At 47.1% G+C, this 27,288-nt stretch overlaps 1 protein-coding gene across 2 annotated transcripts in view; it reads right to left on the bottom strand.

Moving 5' to 3' along the window:
• The window catches only part of tbc1d32 (TBC1 domain family, member 32), a 454,803-nt gene that overhangs the window by 173,088 nt on the left and 254,427 nt on the right, over positions 1 to 27,288 (bottom strand). For both annotated transcript variants that reach the window (XM_070885302.1, XM_070885303.1), the window contains exon 28: positions 4,676 to 4,753. In XM_070885302.1, the coding sequence (XP_070741403.1) occupies positions 4,676 to 4,753 (78 nt within the window). The remainder of the gene's footprint in view (positions 1 to 4,675; positions 4,754 to 27,288) is intronic.

The following is a 27,288-nucleotide window of genomic DNA, read 5'->3' as shown; positions in this document are numbered from 1 at the left end:
TCTTTGTGACTCTGGTTATATCGCTTCTCGGCCTCGGTGTGGGTGTCACGCAGTGGGGTCATCAGCCAGGTGGCTAGGCCATATTGGTTGTCACCAAGCATCCAGCATTGTCCTTGTGGCTGACTCTTAAACATGTCAGAGACAACGCTTTCACACAGGATGTGAGTCTCATCGAAGCTACCCGGACATTTAGCATTCACTGCCATTATTATCTGATTGTGGTCGACAACTAGTTGGACCTTCAGGGAGTGAAATCCTTTTCTATTACGAAAAAGCTCTGGGTTCTGAGAAGATGCCCGTATGGCGATATGAGTGCATTGTATTGCTCCCTGCACCCTGGGGAACTTAGCAACGTGGTAGAATGCTCCAGCCCTGTCAGTCTGAGCCTCCGTGGTCATGGGGAAGCTGATAAAGTCCATCCTTCGCCGGTACAGAGCCTCCGTGACCTGTCTAATGCAGCGATGGGTGGCATAGTGAGACAGAGGGGAAATCTTGACTGCGGAGGCCCGAAAGGAACCGGACACGTAGAAAGACAGTGCTGCGGTGACCTTAACCTCGACCAACACTTATGTCCTGATGGCAGGCTGCATATCTGGCCCGATGAGCTCACATATTTCATTGATCACCACCTTGTGGAAGCGCAGTCTCCGAAGGCAGGTGTGCTCGGACATGTTGAGGTAAGACCTATTCTCCCTCTAAGTGTGGGGTGTGTATGGTCTGGACCTCCTCCTCATTCTGGCATATCTTAGATTGGGCACATAATGATGTGCATTAGACGTTGTGCCATTTGCACTCTGCAGCATCTGCGTATTAATCGATGCAGGCTGAGAAATGGCTGGCCCCATTCCAATCAAAGTATAATAGCGATGGATCAGAAGTAATAATTTCCACACTAATAGACACCTGCAGTAAAACCCAATCGTCCAGAATCTGAAAAGATGCCTGTTGAGATGGTCACTTCACCTGAGAAGAACTCCAGAGTCAATCCAAATTCCCCCTTCATTGAAAAGCAGCTTTTTCAATGAAGCGACCTGCGATTTGAAAAATGGCGCCCTCATCGCTGTGATTCGTTCAGAACAGTTCCACTTTTCCAAAGCGGTGTTTTGGTCGAGCGATATTGTGGGCGAGATGTGTGCGAGGTGGTGAAAGTGACGCTGGGCGATCTCCTGGGCGTCAGTTTCGGCAAATATGATCTTTAGTACAAAAAAAAGTGGGCTGTCGGTATTATTTGTTAATGATGTGCGAATAGTAACGCTGGCCGATATTATGGGTGTTGGTTTCTCCCATTCCGATGATTGCGCCCCAAAAAAGTGGGCGGGCGGTATTATTTTTTCCCAGTGTTGCGTACAAGGCGAAAGTAACGCTCGGCGATAAGTGTCTGAAAAATGGGCGTCAGTTTCCATTTTGTGGCTAAATAGACGATATACCTCATTTCAGTGGTAAAATGGACGTTAAGTTGGCATTATTCATGCAAAAACAATGGAGAATCTAGCCCTTGGACTTTAACTTTTGGAAACTGCTTTTAACTTGGCTGTTACTGCAGAAGGGCAGACAGCATGACGTGGGACAGGTCCAAACATATCCCACAGGAATACACTCCAGATGGGCAGGAATGGATTAATGGCTGAAATGGCAGGAAGATGGGGGGCCCTTTGTCATGTAATGGGAACCCATCAGTGAGAGATCAAGAACATTGGTCGGTGCTCAAAGACATAAAGGAAGCTTTTCAGCCACCCAGACTGGTTGGAGCCTTGTTCCTAGGAACAGGACAGTTGACAAAGACACCGTCCGAAGAGGTGTTTTTTTTTGCTCTTTCAGTTGGACTGCCTCAGGCGAAGGACTAACATTTGGCGCGAGAAACAGCATTTTTGCAGGTTTAAGAGGCAGTTTTGGCACCTATCTCCCTCTCTCTCCTCTTCTATGCTTGCTTGCTTCGTTTAACGCACTCAAAGACCGAGCACTTTGTCTGGGACGGAGAGAAGAAACCACCATCTATGAGCAAAGAGAGCCTTGCTACTTCGACTGGGAAGCTGACCTTGAGACTGGACTTGAAGACCACAGATTGGTACAGAACCAGAAGATACGCTCATCGGGAGAAGCAGCAAGTAAGCCAGAGAGGTAATTGGTGAGCATTTATGTCAGCCCACACATCTTTAAGACCACCGCATAGTGTGAAGGGGTGTTGTGTGTGCCAACCAAGCCTTAGGGGTTTAGTGGGGAGGTTTTCTGCACGGATCATAGGCATACGCACAATTCTGTTGGACAGGTTCGGTGGTGCCCTATCGAACCAAGCAGGGGTGTTTTAGTTGTGGGTACTTCGCGTTAGGGACCTGTTCAGACGGGCCAGAGTTGTGTGTTGTACTGTTTGTTTGTTTTACACCAGCAGGGTGTATTTTACTGGGTGCAGGTGTGTGCTTTAACTTGAATAAAAGCATTGTGACGGTTGAGACCGAAAGATCTGGCTATAACTGTGTATTTCTGTTCACTACTATAATTCCGGTGTCTAGAACTGTTGTAAGGGGGGTGATTCGAAACCACTAAGGGCAAAACCACTTACACGTAAAATACAAATACCAATGGGATATAAAAGACTGAAGTAGCCATTATATATACCAGAATAGAACTAGGCTTTATACCAATGTAGAACACATTCTGAAAATACTCGGGAATATGGTGAATGCCACACAAAATAGGACTAACCGAGTTAGAACACAGCTGCATACTTCTTTCAATGTTGTGTTATAAGCTCTATTAATATTAACAAGAATTAGGCTCAACAGTAGTTAAGCAAAGAGCTGTATCAGGAAGAGATTGAGGGAGCAGTTGTATACTAAATGAAAATTAATCCAGGGAGTACTAAAGGGAGAAGCTACATAATGTTACATAACTGGGGGTAGGAGCTGTGGGGTTGGAGAAGATAAAGGCTGAGCAGATAGCCTCAATTTTGGAGATAGAAAAGTCCATGATCTCTTCCCATCAGCTGTCACAGAAGGTAATTTATGATGAAGGAGTTTGTAATTATCCTTGTCCTCCAAGACGACTTAGTTAGTGGGAGATTTTGGCTGCAAAGTGAGACAATCAATATTCCTTGAGATAGTGAAGGCAGATCAAGCAATGAGTGATCAGGCCTTGTCAGCCGTGTCTCCTCAAGCTTGCAGCCCTTAGATTTGAGTTTATGAAGATATCTGCTGTAAGTGCCAAGATGGGAGATTATTTGAGATCTGATGGGGATGAATGCATCAAAAGTGAAGGCAAGAGGGTTGTGATGACAGGTAGTGAAACAGAGGAGAGGGAACTGAGAGTGTGAGGGTACTGTTGAAGGATCTAGGAGTTTTACTTCAGGGACAGAGAGTGAAGGTAGAAGGGATGTAAATGCTCAAGAGGAGGAGGAAGTGACTGGAATTACCTCAGAGTTGGTGAAGGCTCAAGTGATAAAGAGACAAAGGATGTGGCTATATGTGTGGGCGAGAGAGTATGTGGCCGATTTTTCTCTCCTCATCCCAGTGTTGTGTGCCCAAATTCGTGCTAGATGCGAGGCCTTCTGGAGATGAGGCCCACGTGGTTGGGTAAATTTGAAATGAAATGTTTACCAGCGGTTGGTGATTTCAGTGACTGGATCATAGGTTTATATGGAATGATGAGCTTGATGCTCTCTCAGATCTGGCGGGGAGGAGGGAAGGGAATTGAGGTCGTACATGAGGTTGCAGTAGGCTTCACCGCCAGATTTTTCCTCATTCACCACCACAATCCCATTCCATTTTAGGTGTGATTGTAGAAGAGAGTCCAGCCCTTGTTCCCTCTCTATCTATCACCTACGAATACTATTAGTTTGTCAATCTGAACTGTCAATTCTACGAACACGTTGATAAAATTTAGCCACTCTCTTAACAAAAGAAACACATCCTGCAAACATCATGAGGAGTTCATGAGGGATATTTCACTGGTCTCATTAGCTTATTTCAGCAGGTCAGGAAAATTGTACAAGTAAAGCAAAAACAAATATTTAACTTAAAATGTACTACATTTTTGATTCGATCAATTGCTTTAAATTGTTAACCTTTTCATAACATTTTATGTTCTAACCAACCACGTTTACAAGTGCCATGTTCACAACAACTGCTTTCGAAACACATAGGCTCATTTTGTAATATCCTATAAATTAATCTCTCTTACAGAAAATTACTCAAAGCATTTGGAAATAATTTTCTCTCAGCAATTACTCCACAGAGACACTCAGTGTTCTCTTTGCCAAATGTGCAACTGCTTCAATGTATTAATCCACAGATTTATAGTAAGAGCAGCTGGGATAACAAGATTGATTTTGGAAAGGCTTCTGAACAATCAGACTCTTCTCAGAGTGAAGCATATTTTAATTATCTATTGACCCATTATTTAAACCCATCAACCTCTGAATTCTGATTTTGATTACATTACTTGCACAGCATTTTCCAAATCCATGTTGTAAATCCTGCCTCATTAAACTAAGTCCCTAATTACCATTCCTAAAAAGAATTATGGAAAACCCCATTTTCAATTTTTTGCAACAAATTCGATTTTGAAAAAATATCAGCACAATTAGCATTTTAATTTCAATGTATTATTGTAAACCAAGACAGGTGTCAATTTCAGGTCATATTGCATTTAATTTCCTTGACAACAGATAAAAACAACTCACCTTCATGTGGTCTGAAGAAACACTCTGATGGATTGTCAGAGAGGTGACCAACAACTTTTTCCAGCAATTCTACAAGTACTGAAGTTTGAAGAAACAAATAAGACATTAATGGACAACAACATAAAGTCATCATTATTCCAAAAAGACCACTGACTCAACTACAACAACTCATTTTTAAAAAAATTTTGGAGGTCACTTGTAGGATATAAAATCAGTTAAATTATGTCTACAAACCCTTTCAAAGAAAAAACAGATTTTAAAAAGCAGTAGAATAATCCTTAAGATTTCCATGAACAGCAACTATGGAGATTTTTGAAAAATACATTAATACACTTACTAGTATGCACTGATACAATCTAGAACTCCAATTCTTGACAAGATCCCTTAAAGAGGTAATCCAATTGTCAGTAACATTTAAAAACATTTTTTAAGATTGTTTAGTTGCCCATCTTTGCCTAACTTTCCTAATCTTTTTAATTATTTATGTTTCACATGCAGAAGAATAGGATGTGATCCATTTTCATGAGGAGAGGTAGAAATCATAGGGCATTGTACCTTTAAGATTTCAAATTCATTGTAGGCCATTGCAGGCAAGGACTAAATGAATGGGAGATCAAATATTTTGGAACACACTAGAAAGTGCAAAGTTCTAAGAGGGAACTTGAATAAGCCAATTCCAGTCATGGGGCTTGGGGAGTTGTTTCAGTGCAAAAGGCAGTGAGCTATTTAGTTCCTCCATTATTGTGACAATTTAATTTACCATCAAAAATTCCTATTTACCCCACTTAGACTGAGAATATCCACCAAAAAAACATTTTTTAATGACAGTAGCAAAAAAATGTGGATAAGCATTTTCTGTTTATATTTCAGATTTCCAGCATCCACAGTATTATGCCAAAACAGTATAAGATACTCTCAAAGGTTAAAATGGTAAAGTCCACATCACTTTGTGGTGAGATGGCAGCTGGACTAAGTTCAGATGCATCAGAGAGGGAGAATGCAAAATTCAATTGTATCTGCTTAATGTTGGAAAAGAAACAGATGAATATGGCTTTTGTTATTTTTGTGTCATTTAGACAATTGCATTCAGTTTATTGGAGATAGAGACATGAAAGTTACTCAGTTGAAAAACTGAATAAATAGCCAGTAGATAAAACAAACATGAAAACAGTGTGGAAAGAAAATGGATTAAAGAATGACCAAAAACAAATTAAATATAGAGAATTATTTCCAGAAGTTGATCCAAAAAATCTGTAGGATCAGTTGTTCAACAGCAGTATTGCAGACTTAAAAATCCAGGTGTTTTGCCATGGAGGGAATGGAGTTGAGGGGGGCGGGGGGGAACGACATTCAGGAGCTATCCTAGCATATATTGAGGAGCTGGGTTGGACTGGTGTTGTGATGGTTCTGGTTTTGTCAGAATCACACCTTTACTTAATCTCATCCTTTCCTTATTTCAGAGTGAATTAGGGATTCTGAATTAATCAAACTAAAGCCAAAGGATCACCCAGTGCTTTGAATTTCAAGTGCTTGCCATATCAGAACACTTGGCTTATTCTGCAAGAAATAAAAGCATCTCATTTGAGGACAAGAGGCTACACTTTTTTTTTAGGAAGAATGGACTCAATTTTCCCCAATCATCTGCGCCGTTTTTTGGCATTCACCGTTTTTTTTGGGAGAAAATTAAAATCTCCAAGTTTCCCCAAAGTTTTTGCGCCAGTGTAAATCACTTAGGTACCATTTGTTTAGGTTACAATTTTTTTGCAACATAGGGTCGTAACCGGATGTCTGCGCCAGTTTTTCAGATTTAAGCAATTTTGGCCAACTTACATTTTTCCAAGGATGGCGTGTGTGACCGTTCCCAAAAAACCTTCGAAACACTTAAGAAAAATCAGCGCACGACAAAATTGGCGCAGAAAGACACCATTGCTTTTAGCCAAAGTTTGGAGGGAGTCAAGCAGGCAGAGAATATGTATCATAAACCTTAATTTTTTCAAAGTCAAAAGGGTAAAATTGGAAGTCTAACGCAATTCTTGAAATTTTTTAAAGTACCACCCCACCATCGAATGTCTCCTCACCGGGCTCGAGGATCGGAGCGTTGGCCTGTAGAATTGCTCCCTCGCCCGAACACAGGGGCTCGGCCGCAAAAGAAGCCCGAGGGTGGGGGGAAGCCGAGCCCTGAGCCCGTGTCCGGGCGAGGGAGCGATTTTGCCGTCCGACATTCCGAGCCTCCAGCCTGGTGAATAGACATTCGGTGGTGGGGTGGTGCTTTGAAAAAAAATAAAAAATTACACTTTGTTGCCCCAAATGTCTTCACTGAATGCCTAGCTTCCCACTCCAAGCAAGCCTATTGCACATGCGCAGACCACAATGTGGTCTATACTAGGGCATGCACCTTGGAGAGAGCGAGGAAAGAAGAGGTGTGAGTGCTTTGTCCTGCTGTTTTGAGGTTGTTGCAAAGATACAATTTAATTATGGGGCAATATTAACTGTTATATATCTGTACTTGTATTTACTTTGTATAGCCACCAGAGGGCTCATTTCCTGGAGTCCCAAGGGATCCCATAATCCCTTGGGAGCACAGGTATTGAAGAAGGCTTCACAGGTTGGAGAGGCACTCTGGAGACCTGCAATAAAAGACTACGGCCACACGTTACTTTGAGCTCACAGTGTTCAGTCTGACTCTTTCTCCATACACAACAACTGGCGATGAGATACAGATAGCAAACCCAAAGATGCAGAGTACAGTGGGCATCCTGGAGAAATTTTCTGAGGGAGATGATTGGGAAACCTTTGTGGAGCGACTCAACCAATACTTCGTGGCCAATGAGCTAGATGGGGAAGAGAGAGCTGCCACACGAAGGGCGATCCTCCTCACCGTCTGTGGGGCACCAACGTATGGCCTCATGAAAAATCTGCTCTCTCCAGCGAAACCCACGGAGAAATCGTACGACGATTTGTGCACACTGGTCCGAGAGCATTTGAACTCAAAGGAAAGCGTTCTGATAGCGAGGTACCGGTTTCTACACCTACAAAAGATCTGAAGGCCAGGAAGTGGCGAGTTATGTCGCCGAGCTAAGACGCCTTGCAGGACATTGTGAATATGAAGGACATTTGGAGCACATGCTCAGAGAGTATTTTGAACTTGGCATTGGCCACAAAACCATACTTCGCAAACTTTTGACGGTAGAGACCCCAACTTTGAGTAAGGCCATAGCGATAGCCCAGGCGTTCATAGCCACCAGTGACAATACGAAGCAAATCTCTCAGCACACAAGTACTGCTACAAGTACTGTGAACAAAGTGATGTTCTTTTCGAATTGTAACGTACAGGGCAGGTCACACATACCTGCAGCTACACGTCCGCAGATGTCTGAGTCCACCATCAAGGGTGATGAATGCAAGGACATTAACACCTTGTTGGCACTGGGGGGGGGGGGGGGTGATCATCGTTTCCATTCATGCAAACGTATCCTTTGAATTGGCAAGGGCTGTGGAACAATGGGACACCTCCAACGAGTGTGCAGGCGAGCTGCTAAGCCTGTTAAACCTGCAAACCACCATGTTGCAGAAGAGGATCACGAGCCTCAGATAGAGGAGCCAGAGGTACATGGGGTACACACATTCACCATGAATTGTCCCCCGATAATGCTGAATGTTGAACTAAATGGACTCCCGGTGTCAATGGAGCTGGACACAGGCGCAAGCCAGTCCATCATGTGCAAAAAGACTTGAGAGAGATTGTGGTGCAACAAGGCCAATCTTAACTCCAATTCGCACAAAATTAAGAACTTACACAAAAGAACTGATTCCTGTAATCGGCAGTGTTACCGTAAAGGTCTCCTACGATGGAGCGTTGCACAAGCTACCACTCTGGGTGGTACCGGGCTATGGTCCCACGATGCTCGGCAGGAGCTGGCTGGGAAAGATACGCTGGAACTGGGATGACATCCGAGCGCTATCGCCTGCTGACGACACTTCGTGTGCCCTGGTCTTAAAAAAAATTTCTTCGCTGTTCGAACCAGGCATCGGGAAATTCCAAGGAGCAAAAGTGCAGATCCACCTAATTCCGAGGGCGCAACCCATCTATCACAAGGGGAGAGCAGTACCGTACATGATGAGAGAAAGGGTAGAGACCGGCTACAAAGAGAGGGTATCATCTCACCGATCGAGTTCAGCGAGTGGGCCAGTCCCATTGTCCCAATCCTCAAGGGAGAGGGCACCTTCAGAATCTGTGGCAATTACAAAGTAACTATCAATCGTTTCTCGTTGCAGGACCAATACCCACTACCAAAAGCCAACGACCTCTTTGCAACACTGGCGGGAGGAAAGACATTCACGAAGCTGGATCTGGCTTCAGCCTACATGACGCAGGAACTGGAGGAATCATCGAAGGGCCTCACCTGCATCAACACGCACAAAGGTCTTTTTGTTTATAAAAGATGCCCGTTTGGAATCCGAACAGCAGCGGTGATATTCCAGAGAGACATTCAATGGAAAGTTTACTGAAGTCGGTCCCGCACACCCTGGTCTTCCAGGACGACATCTTGGTCACAGGTCGGAACACAGTCGAGCAACTGCAGAACCTGGAGGAGGTTCTTAGTCGACTCAACCGTATGGGGCTCAGATTAAAACGCTCGAAGTGCGTTTTCCTGGCACCTGAAGTGGAGTTCTTGGGAAGGAGGATTGCGGCGGATGGCATCAGGCCCACCAACGCGAAGACGGAGGCAATCGAGAACGCACCGAGGCCACAGAACATGACGGAGCTGCAGTCGTTTCTGGGACTCTTGAACTACTTTGGTAACTTCTTACTAGGTCTCAGCACCCTGCTAGAACCACTACATGTATTACTATGAAAAGGGGGTGCATGGGTTTGGGGCAAAAGCCAAGAAAATGCCTTTGTAAAAGCGAGAAAATTGTAATACTCAAACAAATTGCTTGTGTTGTATGATCCATGTAAGCGTTTGGTACTAGCATGTGATGCGTCGTCACATGGCGATGGGTGTGTATTGCAACAAGCTAATGATTTCGGGAAACTGCAACCGGTTGCTTATGCATCCAGGAGTCTGTCTAAGGCCGAGAGAGCCAATAGCATGATTGAAAAAGCGTTAACGTGTGTCTATGGGGGAAAGAAAACGCATCAATACCTGTTTGGGCTAAAATTTGAATTGGAAACTGACCATAAGCCACTTATATCCCTGTTTTCCGAGAGTAAAGGGATAAATACCAACGCATCGGCCCGCATCCAGAGATGGGCGCTCACACTGTCCGCATACAACTACGCCATCTGCCACAGGTCAGGCACAGAAAACTCCGCCGATGCTATCAGTAGGCTGCCATTGCCCACCACGGGGGTGGAAATGGCGCAGCCCGCAGATCTAGCCATGGTTATGGAAGCATTTGAGAGTGAGCAATCACCCATCATTGCCCGGCAGATCAAAACCTGGACAAGCCAGGACCCCTTATTATCTCTAGTCAAAAACTGTGTGCTTCATGGGAGCTGGTCCAGTGTCCGAGTGGAAATGCAGGAAGAGATAAAGCCGTTCCAGTGGCGCAAAGATGAAATGTCTACATAGGCAGACTGCCTTCTGTGGGACAATCGAGTAGTGGTCTCCAAGAAGGGCAGAGACACCTTCATCAATGAACTCCACAGTACCCACCCAGGCATCGTAATGAGGAAAGCGATAGCCAGATCCCTCGTGTGATGGCCCGGTATCGATGCGGACTTAGAGGCCTGCGTTCACAGATGTAATACATGCTCGCAGTTAAGCAATGTACCCAGGGAGGCACCGCTAAGTTTATGGTCATGGTCCTCCAAACCGTGGTCTAGGGTACACGTCGACTATGCAGGCCCGTTCTTGGGTAAAATGTTCCTTGTGGTTGTAGACTCGTACACCAAGTGGATTGAATGTGAGATAATGTCGACTAGCACGTCTGCTGCCACTACTGAAAGCCTGCAGGCCATGTTTGCCATTCACGGCTTACCCGATGTCCTGGTGAGCGACAACGGGCCATGTTTTACCAGTGCTGAGCTCAAAGAATTCATGACCCGTAACGGGATCAAACATGTTACATCTGCCCCATTTAAACCAGCGTCCAATGGTCAGGCAGAGAGCTGTGCAAACCTTCAAGCAAGGCTTGAAGAGGGTACCTGAAGGCTCACTGCAGACTCGCCTATCCCAAATCCTGCTTAGCTACCGCACGAGACCACACTCACTCACTGGGATCCCACCTGCTGAACTGCTCATGAAAAGGGCACTTAAGACAAGGCTCTCGTTAGTTCACCCTGATCTACATGAAAAGGTAGAGAGAGGTGGCTTCAACAAAGTGCATACCATGATAGCGCAAATGTGTCACGCGAGATTGAAGTCAATGATCCTGTATTTGTATTAAATTATGGACAAGGTCCCAAGTGGCTTCCCAGCACTGTCGTGGCTAAAGAGGGGAGCAGGGTGTTTCGGGTCAAACTTTCAAATGGACTCGTTCACCGGAAACACTTGGACCAAATCAAACTCAGATTCACGGACTACCCTGAGCAACCCACCTTGGACCCTACCTTTTTTGATCCCCCAACACACACACCAGTGGCAACCGACACCACGGTTGACCACAAAGCAGAACCCATCATCCACAGCAGCCCTGCAGGGCCCAATAAATGATTCAACAGATCCCAGAATCCCTTGGGATCACAGGTATTTAAGGCAGCTTCACAGGTTGGAGGGGCACTCTGGAGACCTGCAATAAAAGACTATGGTCACACTTTACTTTGAGCTCACAAGTGTTCAGTCTGATTCTTTCTCCATACACAACATTAACAATGCCATACCTCATGCAAGCCTTCTGCATGATGGTGCCATGGAGAAAATTGATTCGGCAGCATCACCTGAGGAACCTCAGAGCACATAGGATGATGGCAGAAAGCCTTACCCACATTGGATATATTGAGACAGGTGTTCATACCTGCGGCTGAGTGAGGCAGACTGTGTGAGAAGGCTGCGTTTCCGCAAATAAGTTGTAACCGAGATCTGAGAGTTAATAAAAGCAGACCTACACCCTAGAAGTGTCAGGAGGACTGCTTTGTCAGTTGAAGTCAAGGGTCCAGCTGCACTTTCATTTTATAGATCTGGATAATACAAGGCCACAACTGGGGTTGTGTGCGCCATTTCTCAACATGCAACACCTATCCGAATTTGGCAGGTGACTGCTGCACTATAGCCTGGAAGAATGACTACATAAAGTTCCCCATGTCCGCCCAGGCAATGTGTGACAAGGCTATGGGGTTCTCCAGGATTGCTGGCTTCCCAAAGGTACAGGGCTGCATTGATTGTACCCACATCGCCTTGCGAGCACTTTTGGAGGATTCCGAGATGTACAGAAACAGAAAAGGCTTCCCTTCCATGAACGTGCAGCTCGTCTGTGACGACTTGGAAGAAGGGACTGAGTGTAATATAGCCAAGTTTGCTGACTATAAAAAGATGGGAGGAAAAGCAATGTGTGAGGAGGATACAAAACATCTGCAAAAGGACATCGACAGGCTAAGTGAGTGGGCAAAAATTTGGCAAAAAGAGCAAGTTATTATTTAAATGGAGAAAAATTGCAAAGTGCCGCAGTACAGCGGGACCTGAGGGTACTTGTGTATGAAACACAAAAGGATAGTATGCAGGTACAGCAAGTGATCAGGAAGACCAATGGTTTCTTGGCCTTTATTGCAAAGGGGATGGAGTATAAAAGCAGGGAAGTCTTGCTACAGCTATATAAGGTATTGATGAGGCCACACCTGGAATAGAAACATAGAAACATAGAAAATAAGTGCAGTAGTCTATTTGGCCCTTCGAGCCTGCACCATCTTTAGCTCTTGGATCTCCTGATTATTCTCATCAAACCAGTCCTGGTTTTTCCTGGTTGGGTAACCGAGCGTCTCTTTGCAGGCACTGGATATGGAGGCCTGGAGGGGAGACCAAGCGCTGTGGGCATTCTGCGTCTCGGGGTCATCAAGGCACGTCAGGTTAGCTGTGAGTCGCTGACTTACAGGGCTCTCTTAGCTGGGTCCTTAAGTGCTCCGGCATTGACTTTTTTGCGGCACTGCTTCTGCTGCCCCCTCCGCTTTGGGGCTATGTTGATGTCGATGATGGATCGGATTAAACAGTAACCCAACTCGGGAGCAGCAAAGCAGCATCACAGACGGCTCAAGGCTGAGGTCCATCAAAAATCCTTGGACCTAAAGAACAGGTGGTGGATGTAGAAAGCACAGGAGATACAGCAGCTGGCTGACAACCATGATGTACGAGAATTCTTCATCGCAGTCAAGGCCACCTACGGTCCAAACACTCAAGGCCCCACCCCACTGCTGGCCAAGAACAGGGAAACACTCATCAAGGACACCGAGGAAGTCAGGGACCGCTGGAAGGAGCATTTAGAAGATCTCCTCAATCGAGACTCTGCCTTTGACTTGAATGTTCTCGACTCCATCCCGCAGCATGCAACCCGCCGCCACCTCAGTGAGACCCCAACGCTGCACGAGGTAGAAAAAGCCATAAGACAGCTTAAAAACAACAAGGCTATGGGTGCGGGCTGAGGTATTGAAGTATGGCGGCGAGGCACCAGTGGCGCAAATATACGAGCTCATCTTTCTCATCTGGAGGGAGGAGAGCATGCTGGGGGATCTCAGAGATGCAGTGATCATGACCATCTTTAAAAAAGGGGGAAAGTCCGACTGCGGCAACTAGAGAGGAATCCACCTGTTATCAGCCACTGGGAAAGTCGTCGCTAGAGTCCTCCTCAACCGTCTTCTTCCCATGGCCGAGGAGTTCCTCCCGGAGTCACAGTGCGGATTTCGTCCCCTACGGGGCACAACGGACATGATCTTTGCAGCGCGACAGCTACAGGAAAAATGCAGGCAACAGCGCTAGCCCTAATACATAGCTTTCTTCGACTTTACGAAGGCCTTTGACACTGTCAACCGCGAGCGTCTATGGAGCGTCCTCCTCTGTATCGAATGCCCCCAAAAGTTTGGCACCATTCTCCGCCTGCTCCACAATGACGTGCAGGCCATGATCCTTGCCAACGGATCCACCACAGACCCAATCCACGTCTGGACCGGGGTCAAACAGGGCCATGTCATCGCCCCAACCCTCTTCTCAATCTTTCTCGTCGCCATGCTCCACCTCACAGTCAACAAGCTCCCCGCTGGAGTGGAACTAAACTGCAGAACCAGTGGGAACCTGTTCAACCTGCGCCGTCTCCAGGCCAGATCCAAGACCACCCCAACCTCTGTCGTCGAGCTACAGTACGCGGACGATGCTTGCGTCTGCGCACATACGGAGGCTGAACTCCAGGACATAGTCGACATATTTACTGAGGCGTATGAAAGCATGGGCCTTACGCTAAACATCCATGAGACAAAGATCTTTCACCAGCCTGTCCTCATTGCACAGCACTGCCCCCCAGTCATCAAGATCCACGGTGCAGCCCTGGACATGGTGGACCACTTCCCATATCTTGGGAGCCTCCTATCAACAAGAGCAGGCATCGACGACGAGATCCAACACCACATCCAGTGCGCCAGTGCAGCCTTCGGCCGCCTGAAGAAAAGAGTGTTTGAAGACCAGGCCCTCAAAACTGCCACCAAGCTCATGGTCTACAGGGCTGTAGTAATACCTGCCCTCCTGTATGGCTCAGAGACATGGACCATGTACAGTAGACACCTCAAGTCACTGGAGAAATACCACCAACGATGTCTCCGCAAGATCCAACAAATCCCCTGGGAGGACAGGTGCACCAACATCAGCGTCCTCATTCAGGCTAACATCCCCAGCATTGAAGCACTGACCACACTCGATCAGCTCCGCTAGGCAGGCCACATAGTCCGCATGCCAGACACGAGACTCCCAAAGCAAGTGCTCTACTCAGAGCTCCTTCACGGCAAACGAGCCAAAGGAAACGCTACAAGGACACCCTCAAAGCCTCCTTGATAAAGTGTGACATTCCCACTGACACCTGGGAGTCCCTGGCCCAAGACCGCCCTAAATGGAGGAAGTGCATCTGAGAGGGCGCTGAGCACCTCGAGTCTCAACACCGAGAGCATGCAGAAATCAAGTGCAGGCAGCGGAAAGAGTGTGTGGCAAACCAGTCCCACCCACCCCTCCACTCAACGACTATTTGTCGCACCTGTGACAGAGTCTGTGGCTCTCATATTGGACTGTTCAGCCACCAAAGAACTCACACCAGGAGTGGAAGCAAGTTTTCCTCAATCCCGAGAGACTGCCTATGATGATGATGGCTGATCATGCAACTGCGTGCAGTTTTGATTTCCATATTTACGAAAGGATATACTTGCTTTGGAGGCAATTCAGAGAAGGTTCACTCGGTTGATTCCGGGGATGAGGGGGTTGACTTATGAGGAAAGGTTGAGTAGGTTGGGCCTCTACTTATTGGAATTCAGAAAATGAGAGGTGATCTTATCGAAACGTATAAAATTATGAGGGGGCTTGACAAGGTGGATGCAAAGAGGATGTTTCCACTGATGGGGGAGACTAGAACTAGAGGGCATGATCTTAGAATAAGGGCCCGCCAATTTAAAACAGAGATGAGGAGAAATTTCTTCTGAGGGTTGTAAATCTGTGGAATTCGCTGCCTCAGAGAGCTGTGGAAACTGGGACATTGAATAAATTTAAGGCAGAAAACGACAGTTTCTTAAACGATAAGGAGATAAGGGGTTATGGGGAGCGACGGGGAAGTGGAGCTGAGTCCATGATCAGATCAGCCATGATCTTATTGAATGGCGGAGCAGGTTCGAGGGGCCGTATAGCCTACTCCTGTTCCTATTTCTTATGTTCTTATGATGTGCATCACATCATGACAGTTGATGCGAGATACCCTGGGAGCTACCCCATGATGCGTTCATCCTACGCGAGAGCGCTGTATCTGCCATGTTTCAACAGCAGCCAGAAGGGCAGAGCTGGCTGCTGGGATCAAAGGGTACGGCCTCACCACATGGCTCATGACGCCCCTACGCGTAACCTGGACGGAAGCTGACCGGGAATACAACATGTCGCACATTGCGACACGCAGCATAATAGAGTGGACCATTGTCATCTTGGAGCAGCGTTTCCGAAGCCTGGACCATTCCAAAGGCTCCTTGCAATACTCCCGAGATTGTCGGTCAGTTCATTGTTGTCTGCGGCATGCTGCACAACTTAGTCATCATGAGGCAGCAGCAGCTGGTAGTAAACCCAATGAGGTGAAATGGCTGATGATGAGTAGGAAGATGCAGAGGAGGAGGAGGAGGAAGCCATGCAACTACCTCAACCTGGAGCACGACGGCGGAGGACGATGGGCCATCATGCCCCTGTAACAATTTCGAGTCTTGCGCTAGCAGTTCATCTGTGAACACTTTGCTGCCTGAAGGCTCAGCGGCTACCATTCCAAATGGACCATGTTTACTGTTTGGAGCTGTTCCATAATGTTATGTTGTGTTAATAATGGAACAAATTATGTAAATGATTCAGTTATAATTGAAAATATATCTTACTCAAAATGTTAACACTTGTTTGCACTTAACTTAACTTTAATAAAAATATTCTTGTATCAAACTTTAAACTATTCAGTTAAGATCACTTACAAACTTTTAAACTTGTAAATTTACATCACTTACAAAAAACGTTTAATTTGAGAACAGTTACTGTTTGTATATGGAGAAAAAGTCAGACTGAACATTGTGAACTCAAAGTAAAGTGTGACCTTGTCTTTTATTGCAGGTCTCCAGAGTGCCTCTCCAACCTGTGAAGCCTCCTTAAATATCTGCGCTCCCAAAGGATTTTGGGATCCCTTGGGACTCCTGGGATGAGCCCTCCGGTGGCTGTACAGAGTAAATACAAGTTTACATATATAACACTACCCCCCAAAGTCAATAGTGTAACTATTTACAATGTGAGTCAATCTGGGGCTCTTCTTGCCCTGGTTGATCGTCTCGGTGTGAAAGCTGGTATTGTTGAATCCGTTCTTGGGCCCTGGCTGGGCTGCTGTGCAGCTGGCCTTGCTGGGCTGCCTGGTGTGTTGGGTCTTGCTGGACTGCTGTGGATTATGGGTTCTGCTTCGTGGTCAACTGTGGTGCCAGTTGCCACTGGTGTGTATGTTGGGGGATCAAAAAAGATAGGGTCCAAGGTGGGTTGCTCAGGATAGTCCGTGAATCTGAGTTTGATTTGGTCCAAATGTTTCCGGTGAACGAGTCCATTTGAAAGTTTGACCCGAAACACCCTGCTCCCCTCTTTAGCCACAACAGTGCCGGGAAGCCACTTGGGACCTTGTCCATAATTTAATACAAATACAGGATCATTGGTTTCAATCTCGCATGACACATTTGCACTATCATGGTATGCACTTTGTTGAAGCCGCCTGCTGTCTACCTGTTCATGTAGATCAGGGTGAATGAACAAGAGACTTGTCTTAAGTGATCTTTTCATGAGTAGTTCAGCAGGTGAGATCCCAGTGAGTGAGTGGGGTTTTGTGCGGTAGCTAAGCAGGAATCGGGATAGGCGAGTCTGCAGTGAGCCTTCAGTTACCCTCTTCAAGCCTTGCTTGATGGTTTGCACGGCTCTCTCTGCCTGACCATTGGACGCTGGTTTAAACGGGGCAGGTATGACACGTTTGATCCCGTTACGGGTCATGAATTCTTTGAACTCAGCACTGGTAAAACAGGTCCGTTGTCGCTCACCAGGACATCGGGTAAGCCGTGAATGGCAAACATGGCCTGCAGGCTTTCAGTAGTGGCAGCGGACGTGCTAGCCGACATTATCTTACATTCAATCCACTTGGAGTACGCGGCCAGAACCACAAGGAACAATTTACCCAAGAATAGGCCTGCATAGTCGACGTGTACCCTAGACCACGATTTGGAGGGCCAAGACCATAAACTTAGCGGCGCCTCCCTGGGTACATTGCTTAACTGCGAGCATGTATTACATTTGTGAACGCAGGACTCTAAGTCCGCATCGAAACCGGGCCACCACACGTGGGATCTGGCTATCGCTATCATCATTACGATGCCTTGGTGGGTACAGTGGATGTCACTGATAAAGGTGTCTCTGCCCTTCTTGGGGACCACTACTCGATTGTCCCACAGAAGGCAGTCTGCCTGTATAGACATTTCATCTTTGCGCCGCTGGAACAGCTTTATCTCTTCCTGCATTTCCACTGGGACACTGGACCAGCTCCCGTAAAGCACACAGCTTTTGACTAGAGATAATAAAGGGTCCTGGCTTGTCCAGGTTTTGATCTGCCGGGCAGTGACGGGTGATTGCTCACTCTCAAATGCTTCCATAACCACGGCTAGATCTGCAGGCTGCGCCATTTCCACTCACGTGGTGGGCAATGGCAGCCTACTGAGAGCATCGGCACAGTTTTCTGTGCCTGGCCTGTGGCGGATGGCGTAGTTGTATGCGGACAACGTGAGCGCCCATCTCTGGAAGCGGGCCGATGCGTTGGTATTTATCCCTCTTACTCTCGGAAAAGAGGGATATAAGTGGCTTATGGTCAGTTTCCAATTCAAATTTTAGCCCAAACAGGTATTGATGCATTTTCTTTACCCCATAGACACACGCTAATGCTTCTTTCTCAATCATGCTGTAGGCTCTCTCAGCCTTAGACAAACTCCTGGACGCATAAGCAACCGGTTGCAGTTTCCCAAAATCATTAGCTTATTGCAATACACACCGACGCAATATGATGACGTATCACATGCTACTACCAAACGCTTACATGGATCATACAACACAAGCAATTTGTTTGAACATAACAATTTTCTCGCTTTTACAAAGGCATTTTCTTGGCTTTTGCCCCAAACCCATGCGCCCCCTTTTCGTAGTAAGACATGCAGTGGTTCTAACAGTGTGCTGAGACCCGGTAAGAAGTTACCAAAGTAGTTCAAGAGTCCCAGAAACGACCGCAGTTCCATCACGTTCTGTGGCCTCGGTCCGTTCTCGATTGCCTCCATCTTCGCGTTGGTGGGCCTGATGCCGTCCGCCGCAATCCTCGTTCCCAAGAACTCCACTTCAGGTGCCAGGAAATCGCACTTCGAGCCTTTTAACCTGAGCCCCACGCGGTTGAGTCGATGAAGAATCTCCTCCAGGTTCTGCAGATGCTTGACTGTGTTCCGACCTGTGACCAAGATGTCGTCCTGGAAGACCATGGTGTGCGGGACCGACTTCAGTAAACTTTCCATGTTTCTCTGGAATATCGCCGCCGCTGATCAGATTCCAAACGGACATCTGTTATAAATAAAAAGACTTTTGTGCGTGCTGATGCAGGTGAGGACCTTCGATGATTCCTCCAGTTCCTGCGTCATGCAGGCTGAAGTCAGATCCAGCTTCGTGAACATCTTTCCTCCCGCCAGTGTTGCAACGAGGTCGTCGACATTTGCTAGTGGGTATTGGTCCTGCAGGGAGAAACGATTGATAGTTACTTTGAAATCGCCACAGATTCTGATGGTGCCGTCTCCCTTGAGGACTGGGACGATAGGACTGGCCCACTCGTTGAACTCGATCGGTGAAATGATGCCCTCTCTATGCAGCCTGTCTAGCTCGATCTCTACCCTTTCTCTCATCATGTACGGTACTGCTCACGCCTTGTGATGGATGGGTCCGCCCCCCGAATTAGGTGGATCTGCACTTTTGCTCCTTGAAATTTCCCGATGCCTGGATCGAATAGTGAAGGAAATTTGTTTAAGACCTGGGCACACGAAGTGTTGTTAGCGGGCAAAAGCGCTCGGACATCATCCCAGTTCCAGCGTATCTTTCCCAGCCAGGTCCTGTCGAGCAGCGTGGAACCATCGCCCGGTAGTACCCAGATTGGTAGCTTGTGCACCGCTCCATCGTAGTCGACCTTTACAGTAGCACTGCCGATTACACGCATCAGTTCTTTCGTGTAAGTTCTTTGTTTCGTGATAACTGGAGTTAAGACTGGCCTTGAGGCTTTGTTGCACCACAACCTTTTGAAAGTCTTTTTGCCCATGATGGACTGACTCGCGCCCGTGTCCAGCTCCATTGATACCGGGAGTCCATTTAGTTCAACATTCAGCATTATCGGGGGACAATTCGTGGTGAACGTGTGCACTCCATGTATCTCTGCCTCCTCGATCTGAGGCTCTGGTTCGTCATGATCTTCCGTGGATCTGTCCTCCTCTGCAACATGTTGGTTTGCAGGTTTAACAGCCTTTCCAGCTCACTTGCACACTCGTTGGAGGTGTCCCATTGTTCCACAGCCCTTGCAAACGTACTCTTTGAATCGGCATGAATGGAAACGATGATCCCCCCCCCCCCTGCAGCGCCAACAAGCTGTTAATGGCCTTGCATTCATCACCCTTGATGGTGGATGCTGAGACATTTGCGGATGTGTAGCTGCAGGTATGTGTGACATGCCCTGTACGTTATGATTCGAAAATAACATCACTTTCTTCACAGTACTTGCAGCAGCACTTGTGTGCTGAGAGATTTGCTAAGTATTGTCACTGGTGGGCTATCGCAATGGCCTTGCTGAAGGTTGGGGTCTCTACAGTCAAAAGTTTGCGAAGTATGGTTTTGAGGCCAATGCCAAGTACGAAAAAGTCTCTGAGCATGTGCTCCAAATGTCCTTCAAATTCGCAATGTCCTGCATGGCATCTTAGCTTGGCGACATAACTCGCCACTTCCTGGCCTTCAGACCTTTTGTAGTGGTAGAACCGGTACCTCGCCATCAGAACGGTTCCTTCGGGTTCAAATGCTTTCGGACCAGTGTGCACAAATCGTCGCACGATTTCTCCGTGAGTTTCGCTGGAGAGAGCAGATTCTTTATGAGGCCATTACGTTGGTGCTCCACAGACGGTGAGGAGGATCGCCCTTCGTTTGGCAGCGCTCTCTTCCCCATCTAGCTCGTTGGCCACAAAGTATTGGTCGAGTCGCTCCATGAAGGTTTCCCAATCATTTCCCTCTGAGAATTTCTCCAGGAAGCCCATTGTTCTCTGCATCTTTGGGTTCACTATCTGTATCTCGTCGCCAGTTGTTGTGTATGGAGAAAGAGTCAGACTGAACACTGTGAGCTCAAAGTAAAGTGTGACCTTGTCTTTTATTGCAGGTCTCCAGAGCGCCTCTCCAACCTGTGAAGCCTCCTTAAATACCTGTCGTCCCAAGGGATTATGGGATCCCTTGGGACTCCCGGGGATGAACCCTCTGGTGGCTGTAGAGCGTAAATACAAGTTTACATATATAACAGTTATAACAGTAACAATAATAATAACAGCAGCAGCAAAGAAAGGCTGGGTGAGACTCGCTGCACCCCACTGGGACCCGCAGCCTCGGACAGTGTGAAACCATGAAATGCCCCAACAATTGCACCACTCAGGAAAGGAACTGGCACCTCAATGGGCGGCACCAGCACCCAGTGGAGAGCGGGCAGGGAAGTGGACCTGAGTCCATGATCGGATCAGCCATGATCGAATGAAATGGCGGAACAGGCTCGAGGGGCCTTATGGCCTTCCCCTGCTCCTATTTGTTCTGTTCTTATGTTCTCCTCCAGAGTGAGTACAAGAGTGGGGGCTTCATCCTCCCCCTCAGCCTCATGCTCTTGGTCTGGAAGGTGGGATTGGAAGATGTTCTTTTCTTCAGGCTCGTCGGCCTCTGAATCTTCCTCTGCATTAGCTTCAGCCTCATCAGGGTTGGTCTCAATTTATACAAAATATAACAGAACAGACAAATGGTTAGCAGCAGAAAAGGGGGCAGGGTGACATGAATAGACTCACACAGCGCAGACAGCAAGCTCATTTGAAGGACCACGATGAATGATAGCACGTTGCATCAGCCAAAGCGTAGCTAACGGAGACATCCCCATGAACTGAAGCATGGCTAGCCCGTGCAGTACTTAACATTTAGCAAAGCCAGACTGTGGAATTTGCAGGACTTATCCTCTCCCTCGAGTGTGGGCCCAACTTTTGCAGTGGTGGTTGCTTTTCTCCAGGCAGGACCCATCAAAGTAGCAACCCTCTCTTCCATGGGTGTCAGTGGGTGCAGATTTGCCGGGCCTCCTCCTGTTCAAGTTCTCTCTCTTTTGTTGTGTGCCACCTTCCTCTGCAAAGATGAAAACATAACTTTTTAGAGAGGGTGTCCTTTTGCTGGGCGGGACATACCAATGGTCACATTTACAATTGTAATTCCAGTGAATAAATGAAAATATTACTTACACTAACTCTGCTTGACCAAGGTCCTATCACTTCTTTTTGCACTGGCCTCCGGACCTCGGGGTGGTCACCATTGCACCGTAATCTTGTGAAAGTTCCAGAGTTTCTTCATTTCTTTTGGTGAAACTTTTATTTGACCTCTGCTGGTGTCCAGCTCGTGCCATCTGGCTTAAATTACTGTCACCAAGGCCTCCACTTCGTCCTGTGAGAAATTCTTTGTCCTTGAGCCGCGTTACATATTGCAGCTCTGATTTTTTCCACTGAGAATTAAAGTTCTCACACACCACTCAAAGTTCTCACACACAACTGGCTCTTTAAAAATGGCTGAATGCAGACCGGGAGGTGTACTGGGCATGCGCACCCATACCAGTCACGTAAAAAACGTCATTTTCTCCCCCGCGCATGCGCAGACATCAGGCTCCACCACCCCCCCCCCCCCCAAAGATAAAGGACAGGCTGCACGGCACCAATTTCAAAAATTACAACACGGAAACTTTCAATTTTTTTTTGGCGTATTCGGGCGTAATACACCAAAAAATGGCACTGGGGAACATTGAGCACAATATTTTCTGTGTGCTGATCTTTTTTTTTACAAAGCTACAGGTGTCTGATAAAGATAACATCCTTACTTTTTCAATTTGGTAAGATAGTGTACTCCCTTTCCAATCAAATGGATTGTCAGATCAAAGTTGTTAATTTAAATAATTTTTCTCAATTCTAATTTGAATTCCAATTCATTCTATTTTCCAAATTCAAATTGAAATCCATTGTCTCAATTAAAATTATTTTTTGTTCTTAATTCAAACAGAGGTGCCAATTCCTTTTATAAAATCACTCAGTTCTAATTGAAATTCTAATCCTACTTCTTAATTAAGTGCTGGGAAATGGAATGTGCTTTTTCTATTCTGTCACCCACTTTCATCACTGAGCATTCCCAGGTTATGTTTAGCATGGGCCTGATTCTGTTCCAGTGGTGCCATGGCTCAAACCTCAGAAAAACGTCTCCTATTGCACCAATATGAATTTTTCATCAGCCATCCTTGTAGTCTGAGTAAGATTGCTAATTTAGAACCAATTACGATAAGTGTTCGTGTATTAGCATAAATAACACAATCTGTTTTACTTACTGTTTGTACAGCAATTAGCTGCCCAACTACCACAATTTTGCAAAAATGTTTTGGATGTACTGAAAATGCAGATAAGTATGAACAAGATTATACATTTGATTCCTTTCGTGCATCAAAAGCTGTAAAGAATTGATTATTTGAAGACGAAAACGGCAACAGAAAATCTAGACCCAGAAACTTCTGGAGATGGATCTGGGGTGGCCGCCCATAGATAGGTCCCTAATCCGGTCCCAAGTTCCAAGGTCAAATGTATGTGCATACATACTTGTTATGTATGTAAACATTATAACTGTGTAAGATTGCCACCAGAGTGCGCAACTGTTGGAGGCCCAAGGGTCACCTGCACACCTCATGGAAGGGAGTATAAAAGGTTGTCTGCCATGTTGCTTAGGCATGCTGGAGTTGTATTAAAGAGACTAAGGTCACATCAGTTTTAGCTCACAGTACTCAGTCTTGTGGAGTTCTTGCATACTTAACAATTGGCGACGAGTAACAGATTACGAACTTTCGGGCGGTCTTGGCTGCCATTGGTATTTTAGAGAGATTTGTAGAGGGTGATGATTGGGAAGCCTTCGTTGAGCGTCTGGACCAGTACTTGGTGGCTAATGAGCTGGATGGGGACAATAAAGCGATCAAGCGCAAGACGATTCTCCTCAGTGTGTGGGTCCACAATATACGGCTTCATCAAGAATCTGCTAGCACCAGCGAAGACAGCAGAGAAGACATATACAGAGTTGTGTACGCTGGTTCGGAACCACCTCAAGCCGAAGGAGGGCGACTTAATGGGCAGATATTGCTTCTATACGCACAACCGCTCCAAGGGCCAGGATGTGGCGAGCTATATCACCGACCTGAGACGCCTTGCGGGAACTTGCGAATTTGCCGGATTTTTGGGGGAAATGTTGCGGGACTTTTTTATGCTTGGCATCGGCCACACCACAAGCTCATTCTTCGCAAGCTGCTGTCCGCCGAATCCGTAGACCTGAGCAAGGCCATCACGATAGCCCAGGCATTCATATCCATGAACGATAATACCAGACAGATATCTTCACAGCATCGAAGCTCACCAGCAAGTACTGTGCATAAAATAACGTCGCTAGCATGCAGAACTGCATATGGCAGGGCCTACACGTCTGCAACTGCAAGACCTAGGATGACTCAGAGTCCGCCATCGGTGTTATGTACGTAAACTTGTATTTACCTTGTACAGCCACCAGAGAGCTCATCCCCTGGAGTCCCAAGGGATCCCACAATCCCTTGGGAGCACAGGTACTTAAGGAGGCCTCACAGGCTGGAGAGGCACTCTGGAGACCTGCAATAAAAGACTAAGGTCACACTTTACTTTGAGCTCACAGTATCCAGTCAGACTCTTTATTCATATACAACAACTGGTGATGAGATACAGATGACAAACCCAATGATGCAGAGAACAGTGGGCATCCTGGAGAAATTTTCAGAGGGATATGATTGGGAAACCTTCATGGAGCGACTCAACCAATACTTTGTGGCCAATGAGCTGGAAGGAGAAGCGAACGCTGCCAAACGAAAGGCGATTCTCCTCACCGTCAGCGGGGCACCAACGTATGGCCTCATGAAAAATTTGCTTGCTCCAGCGAAACCCAAAGAGAAATCGTACGACGATTTGTGCACACTGGTCCGGGAGCATCTGAACCTGAAGGAAACCGTTCTGATGGCGAGGTACCGGTTCTACACCTACAAAAGGTCGGAAGGCCAGGAAGTGGCGAGTTATGTCGCCAAGCTAAGACACCTTGCAGGACATTGCGAATTTGAAGGACATTTGGAGCACATGCTCAGAGACTTTTTCGTACTTGGCATTGGCCATGAAGTGATACTTCGCAAACTTTTGACTGTAGACCCCAACCTTGAGTAAGGCCATAGCAATAGCCTAGGCGTTCATTGCCACCAGTGACAATACTAAGCAAATCTCTCAGCACACAAGTGTTCCTACAAGTACTGTGATGTTGTTTTCAAATCGCAACGTACAAGGCAGACCCCACTTGCCTGCAGATGCATATACGCAGATGTCTCAGAGTCCACCATCAAGGGTGATGAATGCAAGGCCATTAACACCTTGTTGGCGCTGCGGGGGTGATCATCGTTTCCATTCATGTCGCTTCAAAGGGTACGATTGCAAGGGCTGTGGAACAATGGGACACCTCTAACGTATGTGCAGGCGAGCTGCAAACTCTGTTAATCCTGCAAACCACCATGTTGCAGAGGAGGACAGATCCACGGCGGATCACGATGAGCCAGACCCTCAGACCGAAGAGGCAGAGATATATAGGGTGCACACATTTTCCACAAAGTGTCCCCCGATAATGCTGAATGTTAAATTAAATGGACTCCCAGTGTCAATGGAGCTGGACACGGGCGCGAACCAGTCCATTAAGAGCAAAAAGACTTTCGAAAAATTGTGGTGCAGCATGGCCTCAAGGCCAGTCTTGACTCCAATTCGCACGAAACTGAGAACTTACACAAAGGAACTGATTCCTGTAATCAGCAGTGCTACTGTAAAGGTCCCCTACGATGGAGCGGGGCACAAGCTACCACTCTGGGTGGTACCGGGCAATGGTCCCACGCTGCTCGGCAGGAGCTGGCTGGGAAAGATACGCTGGAACTGGGACGACGTCCGAGCGCTCTCACCCGCTGACGACACTTCGTGTGCCCAGATCTTAAACAAGTTCCCTTCGCTGTTCGAACCAGGCATCAGGAAGTTCCAAGGAGCAAAAGTGCAGATCCACCTGATTCCAGGGGGGCGCGACCCATCCATCACAAGGTGAGAGCAGTACTGTACATGATGAGAGAGGGTGGAGATCGAGTTGGACAGGCTGCAACGAGAGGGCATTTCGCCAATCAAATTCAACGACTGGGCCAGTCCGATTGTCCTAGTCCTCAAGGGAGACGGCACCATCAGAATCTGTGGTGATTACAAAGTAGCTATCAATCGTTTCTCCCTGCGGGATCAATACCCACTACCAAAAGCAGACGACCTTTTTGATGCGCTGGCGGGAGGAAAGACGTTCACGAAGCTGGACTTGACCTCAGCCCACATGACGCAGGAGCTGGAGGAATCATCGAAGGGCCTCACCTGCATCACCACGCACAAAGGTCTCTTCATTTATAACAGATGCCCATTTGGAATTCGATCAACAGCGGCGATATTCCAGAGAAACATGGAAAGCTTACTGAAGTCGGTCCTGCGCACCGTGGTCTTCCAGGACGACATCTTGGTTACAGGTTGGGACATAGTCGAGCATCTGCAGAACCCAAGGGATCCCACAATCCCTTGGGAGCACAGGTGCTTAAGGAGGCCTCACAGGCTGGAGAGGCACTCTGGAGACCTGCAATAAAAGACTGTGGTCACACTTTACTTTGAGCTCACAGTATTCAGTCAGACTCTTTATTCATACACAACAATCAGGTGTGAATGCAAATCCATTAGCACCATGTTGGCGCTGCGGGGGTAATCATCAAGCCCATCAATGTCGATTCAAGCACTACGTGTGCAAAGGCTGCGAAACAATGGGGCACCTCCAGCGAATGTGCAAGAGTGCTGCGACTCACCACGTAGCAGAGTCGGCAGAGGATGATTGATCCAGCGTGGATCATGCAGAACAAACAAGAGAGGCAATTCAACCCGAGGAAGAAGTGTATGGGGTACACACCTTCACCACCAAGAGCCCTCCTATTATGCTGAAAGTCAAATTGAACGGTATTCTTGTATCAATGGAGTTGGGCACGGGGGCGAGTCAGTCAATTATAAGCCAGAAGGCTTTTGAGAAACTGTAGGGCAACAAGGCACAAAGGCCCAAACTGAGCCCGATTCAGACAGAGCTGTGCACCTACATGAAAGAGCTCATACCAGTCATTGGCAGTGCGGCAGTCAAGATATCGTACGATGGAGCTGTGCATGATTTATCATTGTGGATTGTACCAGGCAATGGCCCAATGCTATTCGGCAGAAGCTGGCTGGGAAAGATTCAATGGAACTGGGACGACATCAAAGCACTATCTTCAGTGGATGATGCCTCATGCGCCCAAGTGTTGAGCAAGTTTCCGTTGCTATTTGAACCAGGCATCGGCAACTTCACAGGTGCCAAGGTGCAGATCCATCTTGTCCCCGATGCAAGGCCCATTCATCACAAGGCTTGAGCGGTTCCATATATGATGAGGGAGAAAGTCGAGATCGAACTGGACAGACTTCAATGAGAGGGAATCATATCGCCAGTCGAGTTCAACGAGTGGGCCAGTCCGATTGTTTC

Source organism: Pristiophorus japonicus, chromosome 7, assembly GCF_044704955.1.
Source record: "Pristiophorus japonicus isolate sPriJap1 chromosome 7, sPriJap1.hap1, whole genome shotgun sequence".
Taxonomy (NCBI): domain Eukaryota; kingdom Metazoa; phylum Chordata; class Chondrichthyes; family Pristiophoridae; genus Pristiophorus; species Pristiophorus japonicus.
The sequence above is the reverse complement of the archived record's forward strand: the minus strand, read 5'-3'. Positions and strand labels throughout refer to the sequence as shown.